We start from the raw sequence: 21,345 nt of genomic DNA, 5'->3' as shown, positions 1-21,345 counted from the left end.
CGAAGACATTACAGCTTTTTGTGCGACTATTCGATAATTTCTCCTTAACTTAGGTTGCGTAAACGTTTTCATTTTTAATTTATTTTCTATAATAAATAATAATGATAGATTTAAAAATTGATAAAAACTTTAAAGCATTCAGACTATCTTTATTATTTTTACTGGTATTTTTAACAATACTGAAAGCAATGAAACCCAAGGACTATGAAGGCTAGGGAGGGGATGTCACACCAATTTGAAAGCAAGCCAGAACTTCACTTTTTTAACCTATTGAGTCACGTGTTTCTGACTTTTCACACCTACATATTGTATGAAATCGAGTCCGTGGGAATTGGAGTTAATGTTTCTGTCGACTCGATTTAGTGTAAGCGGTATCTGAGGAATTACGGGACGAAAAAGAGTCTTCTTTCGGCAAGTCTACGGGAATAGTTAGTCCGGCCTCTGGTCCCACTAAACTCACCCGAGAAGGTCAGAGGAGAGCGAACCGCGCGGTCGCGAGTCTCGCCTGTGTTTCCCCGCCTCTAGTGATGTGACGTTGCTTCTGCAAGTACGTACAACGTGTAAGCGAAATAACAAAAAACCTGATTCTTATTGTTTTATCACTTTAATGCGATAAATTAAATTAAAGTTAGTTATAATTTGTCTTTTTTTGTTCAAATGACATCAAATAAATAAATATATTTTAGATTATCAACACAATTCGAAAGCTTATTTTTTAACAGATTAAAGATACACCGAAAAACAAAAACATAGCATATCCTAGTCTCAGTGAGATCGATCAGGTTTTTAGTTATTTTAGTTACACGTCGTATATCGTAGCACGTCGAACGCGGTATTCTCGCGGCCGTTCCGATTAGAGTTTTGTCACGCAACACATAAGGTCGAATTTAGCGTTAGGCGTTTCCACACTTTGACAATAGATGAACCTTAGTGCGTGATGATAAGATTGAGCGACGGTGTGTGTGTGGTGTGGTTGATACTGACCCCAGCAGGCCGTCGTTGTGGTGCAGCGAGCCGCGCGGCACCCTGGAGGCGCCGTCGCCGCGCAGCCCGCGGTGGCGCCGCCCCGCCTCCATGAACGCGAAGTACCCTCTGCAGGACCAAACACATACTTATACACGTGTCAACAAAACTATACAACTGTTTCATCAACACTCCCGCTTTATGTCGCGTCGCTCCCCGATAGAGAATGCACAACTTACCATGAATAAGGGCCAGTTGCACCAACCACATTTAACGTACTGATTGACGTCAATCAACAGTGAAGTATGAAACTTCCCATACAATAAAATTTTGCGAACGCTTTAGCGGTGACGGTGCAACCGACCCTAAATATACCCAAATCGCTGTAGGTGTGCCCATAATATTTGAAAGTTCTCTCGATTCTCCTCGTTCTGGGACCCCTTCGTCGGATCCTACAATGATGACGACGGGACTGACTTTGTGGTTATGAACAATTTTAAGAATACCAACAGATTGAACACTCATTCAAAATTTTCAATCCAATTAAAATATATTTTATAAAGCAGATATGTCTGAAAACAATAGTACAACTTTTTACAAACTTCACTACTTCAGACAAGACTCAGACTTACCCTTGTCTGGAACAGTAAGATTTTCCTTTAATAAAAATCAGTACAGACCTGAAAAAGGCACGAACGATGGCCCAGCGGAACACGGCGACCGGGTCCACACCGACCAACTCCCGAACGAACGCAAGGGACGAGTTCTTTAACACGCTCACGATGTCCTGCCGCATTAAGTCCAGGTTTTTCTCGCGCATCGCTGTCGCCTGCAAATATTGATGCTTGAGTATCGAAGGATGGTTGGTTGTTATACTTGACGCGGTGAAAGACATATGACAGTTTCTGCAACTCGCTTTTGGATAGACTTAATTTAAAAATAATTGAAGAAACAGGTTATTACCGTATTTTTTATTTAATTGTAACATTTCTAAATAAAAAAACCGGCCAAGTGCGAGTCGGACTCGCGTTCCAAGGGTTCCGTATATTACACAATTTTTAACAATCAGTGCCGGATTAAGATATTTTGATGCCCTAAGCATTTCTAGGTGCCCCCTCTCCCTAGGGTCATCAAGATTACATTGATTTTTTGGTAAATTGAGAGAAGTTCATTGCCGCATTACAGCTGAGAATGGAAATCAGTCACATCATTTTATCACGAAAATTGTCAGTGCCGCAGCAGTAATGTTGCAAAAGAGTACCTAATGCTGTTGCAGTCGCCACCCGAATGTCACCTTTATCATAGCGTAGAAAGTAATAGAAACGCGAGCGAAGCGAGCGCGGAAATTTTTCGATATAAAAACGCAATATGATAGACAGTTGTACATTTTTACTTTTAGTATGGAAATCAGTCACATCATTTTATCACGGAAGTTGACAGTACTGCAGCAGTAACGTTGCAACAGAGTAATGTTGCTGCAGTCGCCACCCGAATGTCACTTTTATCATACCTTATAAAGTAATTGAAAACGCGAGCGAAGCGAGCGCGAAAATTTTTCGATATAAAAACGCAATTTTAGTTTTAGTCCCAACCAGGCGCGAATCCAGGATTTCATACAGAGAAGGGATGGGACAGTTTTCTATCAGCCTAGCTTCGCATAGGGCTCGATATTTAAGGGTCTCAGCGAGGTTGTTTTCATGCATAAAATATGCAAGAAAGCAGAGAGCTTGGAATTGAATTGGCGAAGTGTGAGAAAGGCAGTAGGCCCAGCTGCGAAAGAGGAAAGCTTGGATTTGTATCCACGCCCAAGTGTAATTAAGGCAGAAGATCAACTTTGCCGTAAGGCAGATGGCCTCGCATAAGACCTAACGTCGAACCGCAAAAGAGTGGGTTGAAATCGAATCTATGCATGTAATCACGACTCTTCTACTGCTACCGATTGTTTCCCAAAGAATTACGCGCCATTATTTTTGCAAATTAGCTTTTGGACAGCTAAAAAAATCGTGTGGTAAAAAACGATGTGTCTGTCCCTAATTTTAAAATTTGTTCACCTTTTTCAACCTGGCATTTTGGTGCCCTCCTTGAACGTGGTGCCGTAAGCACGTGCTTGTTTTGCTTATTGGTTACAAAGTCTTTATTAATTCAACCATTAAAGTCGACGAGTACAAAAAACTTTGAGCTAGCTCTCAATTTAACATATTTTTTTTAAACATTATTTTTAATTTGACCTTACAATTACTCGTAAGTAGGTAAGACCGTTAAATATTTAAAATGATTATCTTATCAGAAAATTATCACCAATTACTCTAAGAAAACTACTACTCTAAGTAATCCGGCACTGTTAACAATGTATTTTTAATGTGAAACGTGAGTGAAATCTCTTTAAAAAATCCGTAGGGGTCGGATCAAAAACTGTAATTAAGTCCGACTCACGCTTGACTGTACATTTCTAATAGGTTTTCCTGTCATCTATAGGTATAGACCTATTTTATGTATTTTTTTTTAAATTTAAGACTTAGTAGTTTCGGAGATAAGGGGGGGGGGGGGGGGTGGTCATTTTTTGCCTATTTTCTTGAATAACTTCTAAACTGTTTATTCGAAAATTATAAAAAAAATATATTTGAGATCCTTACAATAAGCTCTTTCATTTGATATGTAACATGATATAGTTTGAAAATTTTTTTTTTTTTTTCATTTTTTCATTTACCCCCCAAAAGTGGCCGCCATGATTAAAATTCATTTGTTTACGTTACATGTCCGTATTTGGGTCACAAACTTACATATGTGTACCTAATTTAACTTGATTGGTCCAGTAGTTCCGGAGAAAATCGGCTGTGACAGACGGACAGACAGACAGACAGACGCACGAGTGATCCTATAAGGGTTCCGTTTTTTCCTTTTGAGGTACGGAACCCTAAAAATGTGTTAAAGTACCAAAAAAGGTCTAAAAATATTAGATATCAACAGTTACTCCATACAAAAATGAACTGTCATAGGGATCAACATTCGCCGCGTTAAGTAAAGATTATAATTCGACGAAAATTCAAACTTCCTTCTGAAGTCTATCAGATAATATTTAACCCCTACAGTTCCGTAAACAAAATAGCGCGAGAAGTTACTTCTAAGTCTCACGGATGCGACATCGCACAAAAAAATAATGAATAGCCCAAAACCCCTGGATTTTAGAGGTTTTCAACATTGTCTGTGGCTGGGATTCATGGAGTTGTAAACTAACAATTCAATGGTTAATTAAAACCATAAATATTACTTTGCTAATCCGCGAAAAACGCGCGCGTTTTAATTAATATGGATTTCCGCAAAGTAACGCCTGATTCTATTCACTATTTAATTCAAAGGTTAACAAAATCCCCCTTTACATTTCATTAAGTTGCAACCACGTTGTTGGTGCGCTTCCATTCCATACTGTAAGTTGGCGATTATGTGTTTTGATTATCCACGTTTGAATACTTGAAGTTCGTATGAGCCCTAAAATATCAGTAGCAAATGACCTGGTATTTGACCCTGCCGGCGTAATGCCGCACTACGAACGCCGGCTCCCGCCGCTGCGGCTTCTCATAGAACGGGTTGTCTTCGTGCACGGAGTTGAACTTTTGCAGGAGCGTGTCGTTAGTCGCCCAGGGGAAACTGGAAATTAAAAAATACAAGGCTTTGATTACTTTGTTATAAAATTTGCATACATTTTTCAGTAACATGTGTCAAACATGTTGAAAATAAAAACAATGTAGGTTTTGTCATCACATTGACATAAACGTAGTGATTATAGACGAGAGTGACTCTTTCCTCATTTTTAATCAACGCCGAATTACATTGAACCTACTCGACTAAAAATTAAAGCATAGCTTGTCGCCCCTTAAATAAAGGTCACAATTTCATCAACAGCTTCTTTAACACCTCTGGAGTTGTAGGCATTCATATGCGGTAACCCCTTACCCTCAAGCGAGCCGTACGATGGTAATCGACATGGTGTACAATAATTGTTTAACACCCCGCCACTTATAGGTTCCATATAACTAAACACTCACTTGCACTGGTCGTCCCGCACGCACAGCAGGCCGCCCGGCTTGCCCTCGATGAGCTGCAGGCAGCCGGTGTTGTCCGAGAAGCCGATGTCCGTCCACCGGATGCCCTCCCGCCGGTACTCCTGCTCGTACTGGAACACTCACTTGCACTGGTCGTCCAGCACGCACAGCAGGCCGCCCGGCTTGCCCTCGATGAGCTGCAGGCAGCCGGTGTTGTCCGAGAAGCCGATGTCCGTCCACCGGATGCCCTCCCGCCGGTACTCCTGCTCGTACTGGAACACTCACTTGCACTGGTCGTCCAGCACGCACAGCAGGCCGCCCGGCTTGCCCTCGATGAGCTGCAGGCAGCCGGTGTTGTCCGAGAAGCCGATGTCCGTCCACCGGATGCCCTCCCGCCGGTACTCCTGCTCGTACTGGAACACTCACTTGCACTGGTCGTCCCGCACGCACAGCAGGCCGCCCGGCTTGCCCTCGATGAGCTGCAGGCAGCCGGTGTTGTCCGAGAAGCCGATGTCCGTCCACCGGATGCCCTCCCGCCGGTACTCCTGCTCGTACTGGAACACTCACTTGCACTGGTCGTCCAGCACGCACAGCAGGCCGCCCGGCTTGCCCTCGATGAGCTGCAGGCAGCCGGTGTTGTCCGAGAAGCCGATGTCCGTCCACCGGATGCCCTCTCGCCGGTACTCCTGCTCGTACTGGAACACTCACTTGCACTGGTCGTCCAGCACGCACAGCAGGCCGCCCGGCTTGCCCTCGATGAGCTGCAGGCAGCCGGTGTTGTCCGAGAAGCCGATGTCCGTCCACCGGATGCCCTCCCGCCGGTACTCCTGCTCGTACTGGAACACTCACTTGCACTGGTCGTCCAGCACGCACAGCAGGCCGCCCGGCTTGCCCTCGATGAGCTGCAGGCAGCCGGTGTTGTCCGAGAAGCCGATGTCCGTCCACCGGATGCCCTCCCGCCGGTACTCCTGCTCGTACTGGAACACTCACTTGCACTGGTCGTCCCGCACGCACAGCAGGCCGCCCGGCTTGCCCTCGATGAGCTGCAGGCAGCCGGTGTTGTCCGAGAAGCCGATGTCCGTCCACCGGATGCCCTCCCGCCGGTACTCCTGCTCGTACTGGAACACTCACTTGCACTGGTCGTCCAGCACGCACAGCAGGCCGCCCGGCTTGCCCTCGATGAGCTGCAGGCAGCCGGTGTTGTCCGAGAAGCCGATGTCCGTCCATCGGATGCCCTCCCGCCGGTACTCCTCCTGTTCGTATTTGAACACGTGCTGGTTGAAGTAGTACTGCAGGTGCTCGTTCGCGTAGTTGATGCAGAGCTGCTCGAAGCTGTTGCTGGGGCCGAAGTCTTCGAAACCGAATATGTCTAGCACGCCTGAAATGGTCACAATTTATTGGTCAGATCAAATCGTAACTTAAAACAGTTATAGCAATAAAAAAACATTTGACGATAGCATTTTTATCCTAACATGCAGAGCCTACCAATCGAAAACCAATCTTTAAGGGACGCTTTTACATAGCCTGTGGTGGTGTGTTGGCAGATATGACGACGACGTATTATTGTATGGATATTCGCAGAGCTGCTGGACCACCCCAGGAGTCAAGACGTCTGTGATCGATGCGGCAAGAAATGCCGATCGGCCATTGGTCTATCCAGTCATCGCAGTCGATGTAGGCTGTAGACTACCTCCTCAAAATACCTTCTTTAGTCGCTGCAACTATCATCTGAATAGATGCTGTGGCCAATTATGATGATGATGATTCGCAAACAGAGGAAAAAGTATACAGCTAGCACAGGATATCAATGGAACTAAACTGAGTACGGCGCGCTCTCTGTACCAATCCTGCCTATTATTTATTTATTATTTGTTTTATAGAAACAGGGAGCCAATTGTTGCCTATGCTACATACCGATGCTGTGGCCCTGGTGGTCCCGCAGCGTGTCCTTCTTGGAGAGCAGCGCGTGGTTGACCTGCATCACGATCCAGTCGAACAGCGCGCCGTACAGGCACTTGGCCATGGCGTCGCGGGTCGCTATAGCTTCTCCCATTCTGTAACGAAACAATATTGTTTTTTGAGATAGTGCGCTGTATATTGAATGCCAAGGTCCGAAAGTAATATGATTAAGTACAACCTACCGACCTGCAACCCAACAGAATGAAAGAAGAGGAGAGCATTAGGTTTTCACTGATGCCATCCATGGCTATGGTATCCGGTCATTTCTATTTAACGTTGTACCCCCAACTTGGGAATTTTCATATTATTTCTACTCAAAATCAAGAAGTCTTTCCATTTTCGCAGAAAAAATAAAATCCTCTATTATATTGGTCCATTTGGTTACGTTTTAAATACAACCTTCTATGACCGTAACAAAACGGACAGTCAAAAAATCTATGAAATTTTGGGGACTCTTTTTCTCATATAAAGGATCGAAAGAGCTAGGATTTTGAGTGCACGTAATATGATATTTCCAAAATCTAAAATGCAAGTTTGAGAGGCAACTTTGAATAGAAATGCCTACCTACTGATATAATGAAATTAACTTAAAATTAATAGTTTTTAAAGTTACAATCTTGTCTGTGACAGCTGCCAGGGTCAGTGCTGACATAACAGATTAGGGAACTGTGTTTGATCCCCGCTACTATACCTGTAGTTGATGACGAGCGTCTCGCCCGAGGCGCGCGCACGCTTGGACGTGAGCGCGGCCAGCAGGGTCTCCTGCTTGACGCGCAGCAGCGACGAGATCAGCGACACCACCTTGGGGTTGCGCACGCCCACCGACTCGTCGTGGTGATATGATCCCTGCTACTATACCTGTAGTTGATGACGAGCGTCTCGCCCGAGGCGCGCGCACGCTTGGACGTGAGCGCGGCCAGCAGAGTCTCCTGCTTGACGCGCAGCAGCGACGAGATCAGCGACACCACCTTGGGGTTGCGCACGCCCACCGACTCGTCGTGGTGATATGATCCCTGCTACTATACCTGTAGTTGATGACGAGCGTCTCGCCCGAGGCGCGCGCACGCTTGGACGTGAGCGCGGCCAGCAGAGTCTCCTGCTTGACGCGCAGCAGCGACGAGATCAGCGACACCACCTTGGGGTTGCGCACGCCCACCGACTCGTCGTGGTGATATGATCCCTGCTATTATACCTGTAGTTGATGACGAGCGTCTCGCCCGAGGCGCGCGCACGCTTGGACGTGAGCGCGGCCAGCAGAGTCTCCTGCTTGACGCGCAGCAGCGACGAGATCAGCGCCACCACCTCGGGGTTGCGCCACCGCCTCGTCGTGGTGATATGATCCCTGCTACTATACCTGTAGTTGATGACGAGCGTCTCGCCCGAGGCGCGCGCACGCTTGGACGTGAGCGCGGCCAGCAGAGTCTCCTGCTTGACGCGCAGCAGCGACGAGATCAGCGCCACCACCTCGGGGTTGCGCCACCGCCTCGTCGTGGTGATATGATCCCTGCTACTATACCTGTAGTTGATGACGAGCGTCTCGCCCGAGGCGCGCGCACGCTTGGACGTGAGCGCGGCCAGCAGAGTCTCCTGCTTGACGCGCAGCAGCGACGAGATCAGCGCCACCACCTCGGGGTTGCGCCACCGCCTCGTCGTGGTGATATGATCCCTGCTACTATACCTGTAGTTGATGACGAGCGTCTCGCCCGAGGCGCGCGCACGCTTGGACGTGAGCGCGGCCAGCAGAGTCTCCTGCTTGACGCGCAGCAGCGACGAGATCAGCGCCAACACCTCGGGGTTGCGCCACCGCCTCGTCGTGGTGATATGATCCCTGCTACTATACCTGTAGTTGATGACGAGCGTCTCGCCGGAGGCGCGCGCACGCTTGGAGGTGAGCGCGGCCAGCAGGGTCTCCTGCTTGACGCGCAGCAGCGACGAGATCAGCGACACCACCTCGGGGTTGCGCACGCCCACCGCCTCGTCGTGGTGATATGATCCCTGCTACTATACCTGTAGTTGATGACGAGCGTCTCGCCCGAGGCGCGCGCACGCTTGGACGTGAGCGCGGCCAGCAGAGTCTCCTGCTTGACGCGCAGCAGCGACGAGATCAGCGACACCACCTCGGGGTTGCGCACGCCCACCGCCTCGTCGTGGTGATATGATTTGCGTTGAGGTTGGAACTCGACGTTGCCTGAAAATATTAAACGTTCATCATTCATTATATCATAAATAATTAATGTACGATGTGCAGTCGGTTGGCTATTTAAATATGGAATGTAACTGCCAGATAGTGTTGAGTCGCTCACTCGCGAGGCACCTCATTTGTACCACTCATTTTGTTAATTTGTCGCAGTACTTCATACCGCAAAAATGTCTTACTTCACTCCTCTATTCATTTTACTCATTTACTCGCGCGCATCACAAACACCTCTTGCCACACAAATCATTCACACACTTCAAATTTCAAAAAACTCTTATACTTTCAAATTCACTCGCGAACCTCAAAAACTCATACACTCCTCACAACTTGCAAAAGAGTCCCTGGATGGCTCGAGGTGCTCGCCTGCTCGCCGACATTCAAAACTCAAAATGTCTCAAATGAAGAAACGAGTAATGGCCCACACTGTCAACTGCCGAACTACAAACCTTATTGCAACGACAAAAGGTCCACCGAGAAATGCGTTGAGTTTGTACCACTCACTGCCTCTCTGTGACATGAACACCTCAAAAATCCTTTCAAAATGAAACAATGAATTAGAAATACCCAAAGAGGGAGTGAGACAGACACGCGCCGTACTTCAATATCGCCTCGCGTCACCACCGAAAATACGTTAAAAATTAAACACGAAAGACAACAAGCGTAACCGCTGCAAGCTTTCATACATCTTAAGCCTTTTTGATCCTAACTTACTTGTCAAAATGGCGCGAGGAATCAGTCACCAAAAGGAAGTTCGACGTGTTGCTTCTCTGTTGCACTTGTAAATTCGTACGTAAGTGTGACAGGGAGGCAACATGACGAACATGGATCGCGGTACGCACTCTGAGGCGCTACCGTGAAAACCGAAATTCGCAAATTGCGGGGATATGTCTCTTTTACTTCGATGAAGGCGTAATTAGAGTGACAGAGAAAAATGCCCGCAATTTGCGAACTTCGATTTTCGCGGTAGCCCCTCTGTATACCAGACAGGCATTTACGAAGCTTGCTTAGAAACAGTAATCCTTTAGTGACTAAAATATTATTGAAATAAATTACTGTAACTTGAAACTTATTGAAATGATCATATATTGTGTAATATATGATCATTTCAATAAGTTTCAAGTTTATTAAATAAAAAGTAAGTATAATTTGCATAGGTAAAATAAACATGTAGGTGTAAATTATAACGATTTGAATTTGCAATACTTTTTATTAACATTATTTGTAAACGACTTCGGACTGGCAAATTATGATTTTGACATATTTATATTTATTTTGTTCGTACGTCGTTGTAGCTAATTTTAGTTCTCTAATACCTAATACCTAGTGATAATTCTTATAATTATACCAAAATAACAAAATATGGACATCGTTTTCGCCATTAAATTTACCCGCGGATCTTCCTTGGTGCCTTTTGCATGAAAAAATTAAATGTAAATGTAGCCGGCGGCGGCCGGCGCGAATGGTGCTTTGTTTAATATCATATTGATGATACTACTGTTAAATTATCTGAGGTGGTAAGTTTGTCACTTCTATATAATAATGACTTGTGAAAATATTGAATTTGTTCTCCTTAGTTTGTTAAAAATGTGGTAGTTTTATGGTTAATAGGTACAAGACTTATGAAATATATCACTACATATTATGAAACAAAGTCCCCCGCCGCGTCTGTCTGTATGTGTGTTTGTTTGTATGTTCGCGATAAACTCAAAAACGACTGGACGGATTTTCATGCGGTTTTCACCTATCAATAGAGTGATTCTTCAGGAAGGTTTAGGTGTATGTATAATTTGCTAACCAGTGCGAAGCCAGAGCGGGTCGCTCTCGCTAGTGATTATTATACTTAAAATTATATCAAGTAGCAAGGAGGAGGACTAAACAATCTAACAATAAAAAAGAGCTAAATTAGAACAAGTTTCATAAAAGCAGCAAATTAAGTTACTATGTGGGATCTGTCTCCTATAAGTTATATTCTTAACCTCCAGAATTGCACTCCTTAATTATTATTATTTATTTATTTATAAAGGAAGTGATGAATACATAAATATGTATATACATTAAATATTTTGGTCACCATTGGCCCGTTGGATTAATAGAATAGTCGACGCTGAAAATATGCTAGTACCTCACCTCATTTGAAGTAAGACATTGTAACACCTCATTTTAGAAAATGAGGTACTCATACAAACTCATTTTAAATTGATGTCCTACCCATCACTACTGCCAGAAGGTTCAAATCTCTTCGACACTTGTAAGTCGTACCATGTCTCCAGCCAGACAGCCAGCAAGAAGGTTGTTGAATTTAGTAACAATTAATAACAGTAATAACAGACTTCAATGGCTCAGTGCCATCCAAGGTACTCAGTTAAGAACCAGTAAAAGGTGTATTCCATGTTACTGATGCAATAGGGTATTTTCCTACTAGTCAAATCAGTTACTTTTTTAGAACTGTCAAAACTATTTGCTAATATGGAATTTATATGAAACATTACATCGTGACGTCACGTCAACTCACCTACTTTTCATATTTCTATGCGATTTATTAAATAGAACTTGTGTTTAAAAATAACTCCTATCTGTGTTTTTCTAATAATTATCTGGTGCTTTATTTCATGCATGGTGTAAAATAATTACCCTAATACCCTACCCTACCCTACCCTACCCTACCCTACCCTATTGCGATGGAAGCTACTACCCCACCACTTAACTTAATTGACGAGGAAAGTGATAACTTAGTTTGGAAATACATCTGGTTCACAGTATTTAATTTATGGTTAATTACAGTAATATTACAGGAGTAGATAATCGCGGAGGCCTGCTCGTGGCGCCTCATGCGTTTTTATGGCCTCCAAACTCCACCCCACCTGGGAGAGCATACACCTGCTGCATGTGTGGCCGAGGGATCCTCTCTCGTATAAGGCTTTACAGCCACGAACGCAAGTGTCGTAACCGGGATGCTGCTTAAAACATCTGACACAGATGATAAAGGCCTATTATTATTAGATAATCGTGGCTTCACCATAGAACAGTAATGTGTAGTTTGCTAAACCATATACGTATTGGAGGAACTATGTGATATTATTGTTACGAGCAATGGAAACTACACATACATCCTTGAATCTTTTTACAGATGTAAGCGATATGTAGCTTGTATTGCCTGCTTAGCAGTAGGAAGGCTTCTTAACAAACGGATTAAATTGACCGTATCTTATCCGCAACCTTGAAGAAGGAGATCAAATTAAATGGAACAATTTACGGCCTGCAACACATACATTTCTTGACCTCTTTTCTATTTACATTTTAGTTTCGTTGACGCGTATTTTCCTCAGTAAGTGATAAAAATAGTCTGTTTATTATTATGTACAATGCCAAAACACCTTGAAGTGACTTTGAACCAAATATTTTAACTAATTTTAACTAATTATTTATAATTTCTCATTGGAATTATCTCATACCAATTGCAAATGTTATCATAATGCAGTTATTTTTCAAGGAATATGTAACAAGCTTATAAAACGCATTAATAAACTATTTAAAGCATTAACTAATTACCTATAATTACTTTTATTATAATATTCTAGTAATGAAGTGACAAATCAAGGGTCAATAAACTAATTCATGTGTATAATGATACCTTGAACTCATTGCAGATATCATTGTTAAGTATTTACGAGTAAGCGATTATCGAAGGAGTTATCTATGTTTATCTTACAGATAGGCAAAACGCGCGTGGATAAAGAAAATTAAATCCGTCATGTTGATTTAGAATGACACAAAAGATAATTTTTAAGGATTTAGAATTTTGGTACATATCATGTTTTCTTACGTTAAGAAGGCTGTAACTTCGTACCAAAAAGGATTGCCACTTCAATCACCTCATCAAAATGGGTTCCATACCTTCGACGATATAGTGGATAATAAATACATATACTGCTAAATTCATAACCGTAAATTTAGCTTTGTCATTATCGGGCTAAAATTGTCGAAGTCTTATAATTCAAGAATCACGAAACTGGAAACATACCTAAAAGTAAAACTGCAGACAGGACAGCGAAAAGTCTCCGCTGCTTGTCCATGGTGAAGCCCACCATTTCCATGGACTGCTTGAGCCGCGAGAACTCGTACTGCTCGTCCACACCGGGCACCACGCTGCAGCCCGTCCGCGACAAGTAGTGGTACTTGTCCACACTGAGCAAATGCAGTTGCTCCCTCTCCTGCTCTGATGCACCCGCCAACAAGTAGTAAAACACATGGTAATTCCGCTCGTTGCGCCCCTGACTGCATATCCTCGACTTCTCCAGCAGATACTTTTGCACGACGGCTCCATGGACCATCCCATTCTCCTTGTAATTTACTTGGATGAACTTCCCGAAACGACTGGAGTTGTTATTGTGGGCAGTTTTCGCGTTTCCGAACGCCTCTAACACCGGCCCGGCGCTTAGTATCGTTTGCTCGACGCCGCTGCCGTGCGAACCCTTCTGACTGAGAGCCGTCAAATGATGCAACAGGAAATTCGTACTCTCTGTTTTCCCGGAACCACTTTCTCCACTGATCACTATACACTGGTTGTTTCTCTCGCGGACCATGTGATGGTAAGCTGCGTCGGCGACCGCGAAGATGTGCGGCGGAAGACTTGACCCTATCCTCTTATTCTGGTATAGCTTCACATACTTCGGGTTGTAGATAGGATAGAATTTGAAAGGATTGAGAGCTATTAATATAGAACCGACGTATGTGTAAATGTATCCGGCCGCAAATCTCGCTCTCAAGTTATCCAATAGCGTCTGTTCGTTTAATTCCGGTAGCTGGCATAGGTCTGGATATTCGCGGTCTTTCGGCTGATATAGAAATCTCTGGAAGTAGTCTTTTATTAGCTGCGGGTCGACCGAAAAGTTCTCCATCCACGGTTCGTCTGGTATTTTCTCACGCAGGTAGAACCTAAAAATACATATAGAAAATATTAGTTATCTCAATTGAGTGATCATGAAAGGCCGATATATAGATTTTATTTACTTATGAGTCATAAGAGCGGGATGAAATCTAAACATTTGTGTTGCTGAATATTTTTAGTCGTTTGGCGGCGACTTTCAGTCGCGGGCGCTCGGGCAGGAAGGAATATACGCGTTATCGGCGCGGAGCAGGATACATGCGTCACCGCCTGACATTAAATTATCCTCAAATCACTGTTCGACTTGTTCCTTTAAAACCCTTTGCGACTTTAAACGAGCGCTTAATTATTAGACTTCATTAAGATGCTCATAATCATCGGGACCATATACAGAGATTAATCACTATAATTAGCGAGTGTGAATCATACCTAGACATTGTCGACATTGCTCCGGTATAAATAGTGTCGCGGCGACAAAGCGATTAAACAAACAGATACATAAACAAAACTGTAGTTATGCAAAAGCGTGTAAGCAAGGTCTCTCCAACGCACGCACTTGCGCGGTAATTATTGTGGGCCATGATTGTGCGCGGCTACGACAGCACTGCAATTACAGCGCGTTGATGGGGAAAATGTTCACATTTTACTAACTTCAGGACAAATAGCTATTAAACATGGAATTATTTATAATGGAATTTATTATTCCTTACTTCTCTCGGTTCTCTGTTAGGCATGCGATCACGCGTGTACGTTAGATTTGTAAATAGACGATTGCGTAGGTATAGACTAGTAATAATCAATGAATAGGATCGAATGTCACGTTGAGATGGCATTTTGAAAAGTCCGTTACATCTTTAAAAGAACGATTCCGGAACTGTTGGCACGGAAAAGTAATATTCTGAAGTGCATTAGGTAGTTGTCTCAAAGGACTACATAATTTTTCGGTACCAAAATATACTTTATGGCGAATGCGCTTAGCGTGGCACGCGTTAACATTGGAGGAAAATGAATAACGTAAGCGTCTTTGTAGTGGATGATGTGAATGAACATTTTCAAAATAACGTGGGAAAATATGGTCACGGCTTCTAAGCAATCCGTTGGTCCCCGAATAATTAACAAATTAGGTTGCCTACTAAATAAGTTCCTCTCATGGCTCAATTAGTTTTATGACAACAACCATGATGAGTGGATGACTAATACGGTGCGAACATTCCGAGTTAATCCCCATGTGACGACAATTTCGGGAAACTATAACCAAATCCAAGTCGAGATGACTCAGGTGAAGTTGCATTTTCTAAGCCTATCATAAGATTCATCAGAGTAAATATAGATGTAGAAGAAACTTGACCTTTGCCTAACAGTGGGACAATATAGTCAGATAATAATAAAAATATGACTGAGTCATATAGGCCGCAATTACCTTTCTAGTGTCATTACTTGTTGCAAGAAATATCAAGGCTAACAATAATGAACCGGGCTGTCTACATTAAACGTTTATAATATAATACCCTTCGTGTATAGTTGAAGTTAAGTACATATTGCAATGTAAAAAAACTACAAGGTACACGTAAACCAAATATAATTTATGGATAACACGATGGGTTACATATAGATTTCAGATTATGTAATTTATTTAAATAGTGGCGAATCAAATGACGCCTAACGAGTTAATAATACCCTTAAATTCCTTTAGGCTGAGCGAATATAAAAATACATGCACTCAAAACCCTAATACCTCTGTAATATGAGTAGTATGTAACAAAATATTCGGCATTCGGAGAAAAAAAGACATATCATAGTTGTCACTGGCAATTCAATTCAGTTTCAAATCGAATTGCACTATTTGTATTTTTTTTCTCAATATGTTAAACGAAAGTGACGCAACACAATAACAAACCACGACGAGAGTTGGCTGCTATATATCGCATCGTAAACTAGGATTTCCTGAATATAGCACAACACACAGCTGGCGCCCACCCACTCAGGGTCTAATTTAAATGCTTGCGAATTTAGCTTGACCTTACAGATAAACATGATAATATTGATAATCTCCCAACAATGTATTAATTCTGATTTATTGTTTACGTGCTTCTTGCGAATTTAGGAAACAAATTAAAATGATAATAACGAATCTGAAACGGTACGGAGTGTATTAGAATTTTAGCAAATATCATCTCCTAATTACCTATTTGCATGTAGATTTGGTCCAACAACCACCACCAACCTTATATGAAGGACTACGACTTGTGCAGTCTCCATCAGATATATCGGAGCGGCCATGGTGCTCACAAATATCTGAACACGCCTTTATTGTCAAGGCCTTAGAGTGCATGTTCAGATATTTTTGAGCACCTCGGCCGCTCCGATATATCTAATGAGGACTGTACTATACAAGTACTATACTGTCCATGATGAGACTAGCTTCGCCCGCGACATAATACGCGTAGAAGTCATTAGAAACTTTAAACCCTATTGTCACCCGCTTAAAGATAAATTTCAATGAAATCTTGTCTTATGTCTGCAACAGTTTAGGCTGTGCGTTGTTACGGGAGTCTTATATATTGAAGGCTTACCTATAGTACTGTCCGGAGGTGCTGTTGGGCCACAGCAGCATGACGGCCACGGGCGACTCGTTGGGCCCGAGCCGGCGCTCCTTGCACTCGCCGCTGACCACGTCCCCCACCACCTGGATGGTATACATCATATAAATAACCCAATCTTAGCCTTTTCCGTTTGTACTCATGCAAATATTTACGAATGCGATTGTTGTCGATCTATTTAACTCTGAATATAACCTAGACTAGGCCTTCTTGGGAACAGGCTGGCCTTCTCGCGATGTTTTCCTCCACCGAAAAGTTCACATGATTATGTACTCGTGATATGTATGAATTACAATTTTACATAATTACGTGTAATTGATATCATTTACATGTGTATCTGTCTGTGGTAACGTAGCTCCAAATGACCAACCACTTATCCCTTTTCAATATAACATAAGTATGTATTGGCACTGCAATGAACATGGAAATTTTCTAAGTAACACTACAATAGCAAATAAACTAATCAACACGTTTTGCATAACAAAATAACACCTACAAGCTAGAGAGTCAAGTGTTACATTTAATAATTAAGGCAATACTCAGCCCACGGCACAGGTGCAGTGAGGAATGCATCTCGGAATCTAATGTGACTAATGATGCAATATGACAAACAATAAGGATATGTCTATTAGAGTGACTAAGACAAAAAAGGTTATCATTGTTTCCTGTTACAAATCTGCTGAAACATATCAGACCCTCTAGCATGACTGCGTTTGCGCGCGCGACTGCATAATTATTTATTATGTATTTATTATAGATAAATCACAATTACATAATATTTTGATCCAAAAGCATTGTTAAACCAGAATGGTTTGTCTCGATACTCCATTCCGCAGTACTTAAATAATTAAATATACAATATATTACGCGTCTAGCGCGACTTTAAGTATGGAGTCGCGTATGAGAATGAAGTGATGCTAGAGCGTCTGGTGTATTGGAGTAATTCCAAATCGCTTCTGATAGTTGGCCTCTTTCGAAATGGAATTTATTTTAAGATAAAGATAACTTTTGTTTGCATCAAAAGTAATTGTATCAGTTGTAGTTGAAATTGTTCTGTTTTGTTTTTAATACATTTAAGTTTCTCTTTATCTACAACTAGTAGATCCACTTATGGAATGTGATTGCATGACATACATTTACATTTATATGTAAATAATAGTATAAAAGCATCAGTGGCGTAACTAGGAGGGGCGGAGGGGTTCAGAGGGGTACGTGGCCCAGGAGCCGTCCATGAGGGGGCGCCAAAATAGGCAAACCTGGCCCATCTGGCCCACAGCGCAAAAGAGAAAGCCAATCTCACACACACGATGTATCTCCCACGCCGGTGGGCATTTTTCGAAATTTTAAAATATGTTTACATACCTCTGCCAGTTCAAATGGTCCTCCGGAGCCATTGTTTAAGTTTAGTTTGTCAGCAATGCAACAAACTATCTCATCGGAGCTGGTCTGTTTGGACGCTTCCACTGACAGAGCCTCATATTGTGCTGAGAGTGCACCCACAAACACCTAAACAATAAAAACACATTTTATAATAAGTACATTATATAATTCTACAAAAATAAATATTAAAACACCCCTCTTTGACTATGTGCTACTTAGCACTTTCTACCATGGCCATTTCATACCATCCAACTCAGGTAAAACTTGGGGTAGCCTGGCATAGTGTGCACTGGATTAGTGATATGATTTCCATAGAGTAGGGGTCCCCAATCTTTGAACCAAATCGAGTCCATAAGTCCTTGCTTTTGGTACATGGAATGTAAGGAGAGGAAAAAACCTTGCTGTGGATCTCAGGATATAAAGTTGGCCAGTTGCACCAACCATATTTAGCGGACTGATCAATGGCATTAAGCAGTCAACTATGATTCTACCCATATGATAAAATTTAGCAAATACTTTAATGGTGATGGACAGTTTGGTGCAACCAACCCATAAGTTCAATAACCTACGCCTTTCAAAAATGAAAGTAAGAAATTAGCAAAATTAGCTTTTCCCTGCTCTGTTGTATATTATGCTGCTAGTTCGACACAGAGCTATGAGGTACACCAGTATCCTGCTTTTTCTGAGAGAATATCTAACGTTATTTCCACCACCACAACCTGGTGTACAGAGTAGTGTAGGTAACTACAGTACAATCTCGCTAATCCGGCACAAATGCTGATACAATAGAGCCGGATTAATGGAAAATTCGGTTTACTGGAAGTTAGAGCAAATCTGCATATTATAGATGTGTTTTTCAGTATGTTGTTAAATACATTTTACTAAAATACTAAATTTAAAAAATAATCTACTCTTATCAGGAACTTAGCCATTCATAAAGAGATTGAAGGGCGAAAATGTTAGCGCACAAAGTAAATTAGGACATAGAATGATCAGTTGTACCCCAATTTTAGTGCTGGATTACTGGGTATACCGGACCATCGAAGTGCCGGATTATCGTGATTTCACTGTATAAGTACTATAACAGAATCTTATCTAACAGGTAGCCGGGGTGCGAAACTCCTGTTTTTCGACCAAACTCGGCTCCGCTCGGCTCAGCATTGCTCCGAGCAATTATTAGGGTTGGCACCACTTGACTTCCTTTTGCGTGCTCGACCACAGATAAGATAATCACTTGAATTTTGACAACCCTAAATAGCCGAAAGGGATAGTGCCATATATTAGAAAGGGATAGCATGATTCGACCCTGAACCGCTGTCAAACTTCAGGAAGTTTCCTTTCTGTACGGCAGTACTATTATTTATTCTGTGCAGGTAGGTAAATTTTCGTGACTCCATCATTTTGTAACGGGTCAGTCACATCATCTTAATTGAACCCATTTAACTTTCATATAATAGCTTACTCATTTAATTGATTTACTCAGCTTTGGGGAACAGGCTATAGTTTACATTATGTTTGTAACTTGTATGACATTTTTTTTTATATGAAAGGAAATGGCCTAATTTATGGAGAAACAATGCAATGTTTTTTTAAAGTAGGATAAAACAACTATATATTGAAAATGTCTAATATATCATTGGTTTTTTTATAGATTGATTTATATTGTTTGAAAATGAACTGGTCATTGTATTTTCATTGCTCTAAATAGTTTTGGTATTTTAACAAAGATTTGTCTCTCAAATAAAGACTTTATAAATTTATAACAATTTAACATATTAGTCCTAAATTAAGAGCAAATTTTCATACCACTGTTAGTAATATCACTAAAACCTTATCAAAATGTTGTCTGAGCATCCTGTGGCAGCTAGCCTTAAAAATGTCATGTCACTGACCTGCACAATGTATCTGTGATTTTCTGCGTGAGCCATCCTGTGGCATCCTAATGCTGGCAGCTTGATGTCAGCGGTGACTCCTTGATCCTCATGTTGCACTACCACTGTACACTTGTTGAGCACACACAAACATGCGAATGGACATTTAAACAACACAAGGTATTTATTTTCCTGGTATGAGCACTTATAATCGCAAAAAGATTGACTGTAGTAAAATCCGAGCGTGCATTTATGTTGCACTTAGACAATATTGCTGAAAAGCGGGTCTCGTGCACCTGACCCCCAGAGAGCTGAACTCAACCGTGACAGGTCCATAAAATGTCATATCCCGACAAATACTGGTCTCTTATGGCGTTGCTACGCCTTGTCTGATATCCTGGTGCCTCTCTATTTATAATATGCTCGGACCCGTAGAACACAAAGAAGAGAAATCTTAGATTTGGGTCACATGCTGATTAATTGGAATGGTCTTTTGGAACTCTCTTCTTGTTTCTTCAATATAACTCCTCGGTAAACGCTTCAACGGACGAATTAGCCACCGGTAAGCACACGTTAATGCAAATAAAATAATCTCATTACAAATAAAAATAACACCATTTAAAAGTGCAGCGAAATCGGTGCCTCCAACAACCTGTTATTTGTCAAACACGACTTTTGTTAACACACCACGTAATCACACCCGTTGAACTTCTGCAATTTTTATAACCATGAAAACGTTTTTCACTTTATAAAGCTTCTGTTATCATTAATATTTTACTTCAAGTTACAGAAATTGTTTTCTTGGACCAATCTGAACTACAGAACCACCATTTTTATTTGTGTCTGATAGAATTGAATCGTGTATCTAAATGTAATTATTTCAAAGTGCATTTGAAATGTATGGCATTCGTCACCTTGTTTTATCATTCGTACTTGGTAGTATTATAGCATAGACAATATTACATAGAGTCAAGCATAGACTACGTAAAATAAAGTAAAATGATTTTAAATATTTTATCTGTATTTGTAATGCTGCTACTACACGCTACCTACACTACTTAAAGCTGTAACAGACTACCGCACCGTATGCGCGTACCTTGGTGCGATGCGGCGCACTTATCGATTTACTATTAGTTACTAAACCGAAGTAAGAGGGAGAAAGCGATATCTCTTTCTCGCTCTTACTTATGGGTGCGTCCCACAATGACCTTGGTGCGGTGCGATAGTGTGTTAGCTACTTTAAAGAAATAAGTATCTCTTTCTAGCTCTCACATTTGGGTGCGGCGCATCAGTGTTGCGGTGCGATAGTCTTTTATAGCTTTTAGGTGGTCGCCGTACGTGCGTTAAGGACGCAGCTATAAGTTAGAGCGAGAAAGAGATATTATGACCGACCAAGGTCGCGGTGGGGTGTAGTAGTCTGTTACGGCTTTTACATTTATTTTATATCAAA

General features: G+C 42.2%; 1 protein-coding gene across 1 annotated transcript in view; it reads right to left on the bottom strand.

Annotated features, from left to right (window-relative positions):
- LOC134798817 (unconventional myosin-IXa-like) overlaps nt 1-20,936 on the bottom strand; it is a 49,007-nt gene extending 28,071 nt beyond the window's left edge. Inside the window, exons 1-10 of the mRNA XM_063771203.1 lie at nt 19,917-20,936; nt 18,007-18,150; nt 16,618-16,730; nt 13,181-14,094; nt 8,970-9,150; nt 6,918-7,057; nt 6,135-6,381; nt 4,473-4,608; nt 1,644-1,792; nt 985-1,092 (exon numbers count right to left, since the gene is read on the bottom strand). Coding sequence (XP_063627273.1) covers nt 985-1,092; nt 1,644-1,792; nt 4,473-4,608; nt 6,135-6,381; nt 6,918-7,057; nt 8,970-9,150; nt 13,181-14,094; nt 16,618-16,730; nt 18,007-18,150; nt 19,917-19,952 — 2,168 coding nt within the window. The 5' untranslated portion in view covers nt 19,953-20,936. The remainder of the gene's footprint in view (nt 1-984; nt 1,093-1,643; nt 1,793-4,472; nt 4,609-6,134; nt 6,382-6,917; nt 7,058-8,969; nt 9,151-13,180; nt 14,095-16,617; nt 16,731-18,006; nt 18,151-19,916) is intronic.
- Between the last annotated feature and the right edge of the window lie 409 nt (nt 20,937-21,345).

The sequence above is a fragment of the Cydia splendana genome, chromosome 17 (genome assembly GCF_910591565.1).
Source record: "Cydia splendana chromosome 17, ilCydSple1.2, whole genome shotgun sequence".
Taxonomy (NCBI): domain Eukaryota; kingdom Metazoa; phylum Arthropoda; class Insecta; order Lepidoptera; family Tortricidae; genus Cydia; species Cydia splendana.
The sequence above is the reverse complement of the archived record's forward strand: the minus strand, read 5'-3'. Positions and strand labels throughout refer to the sequence as shown.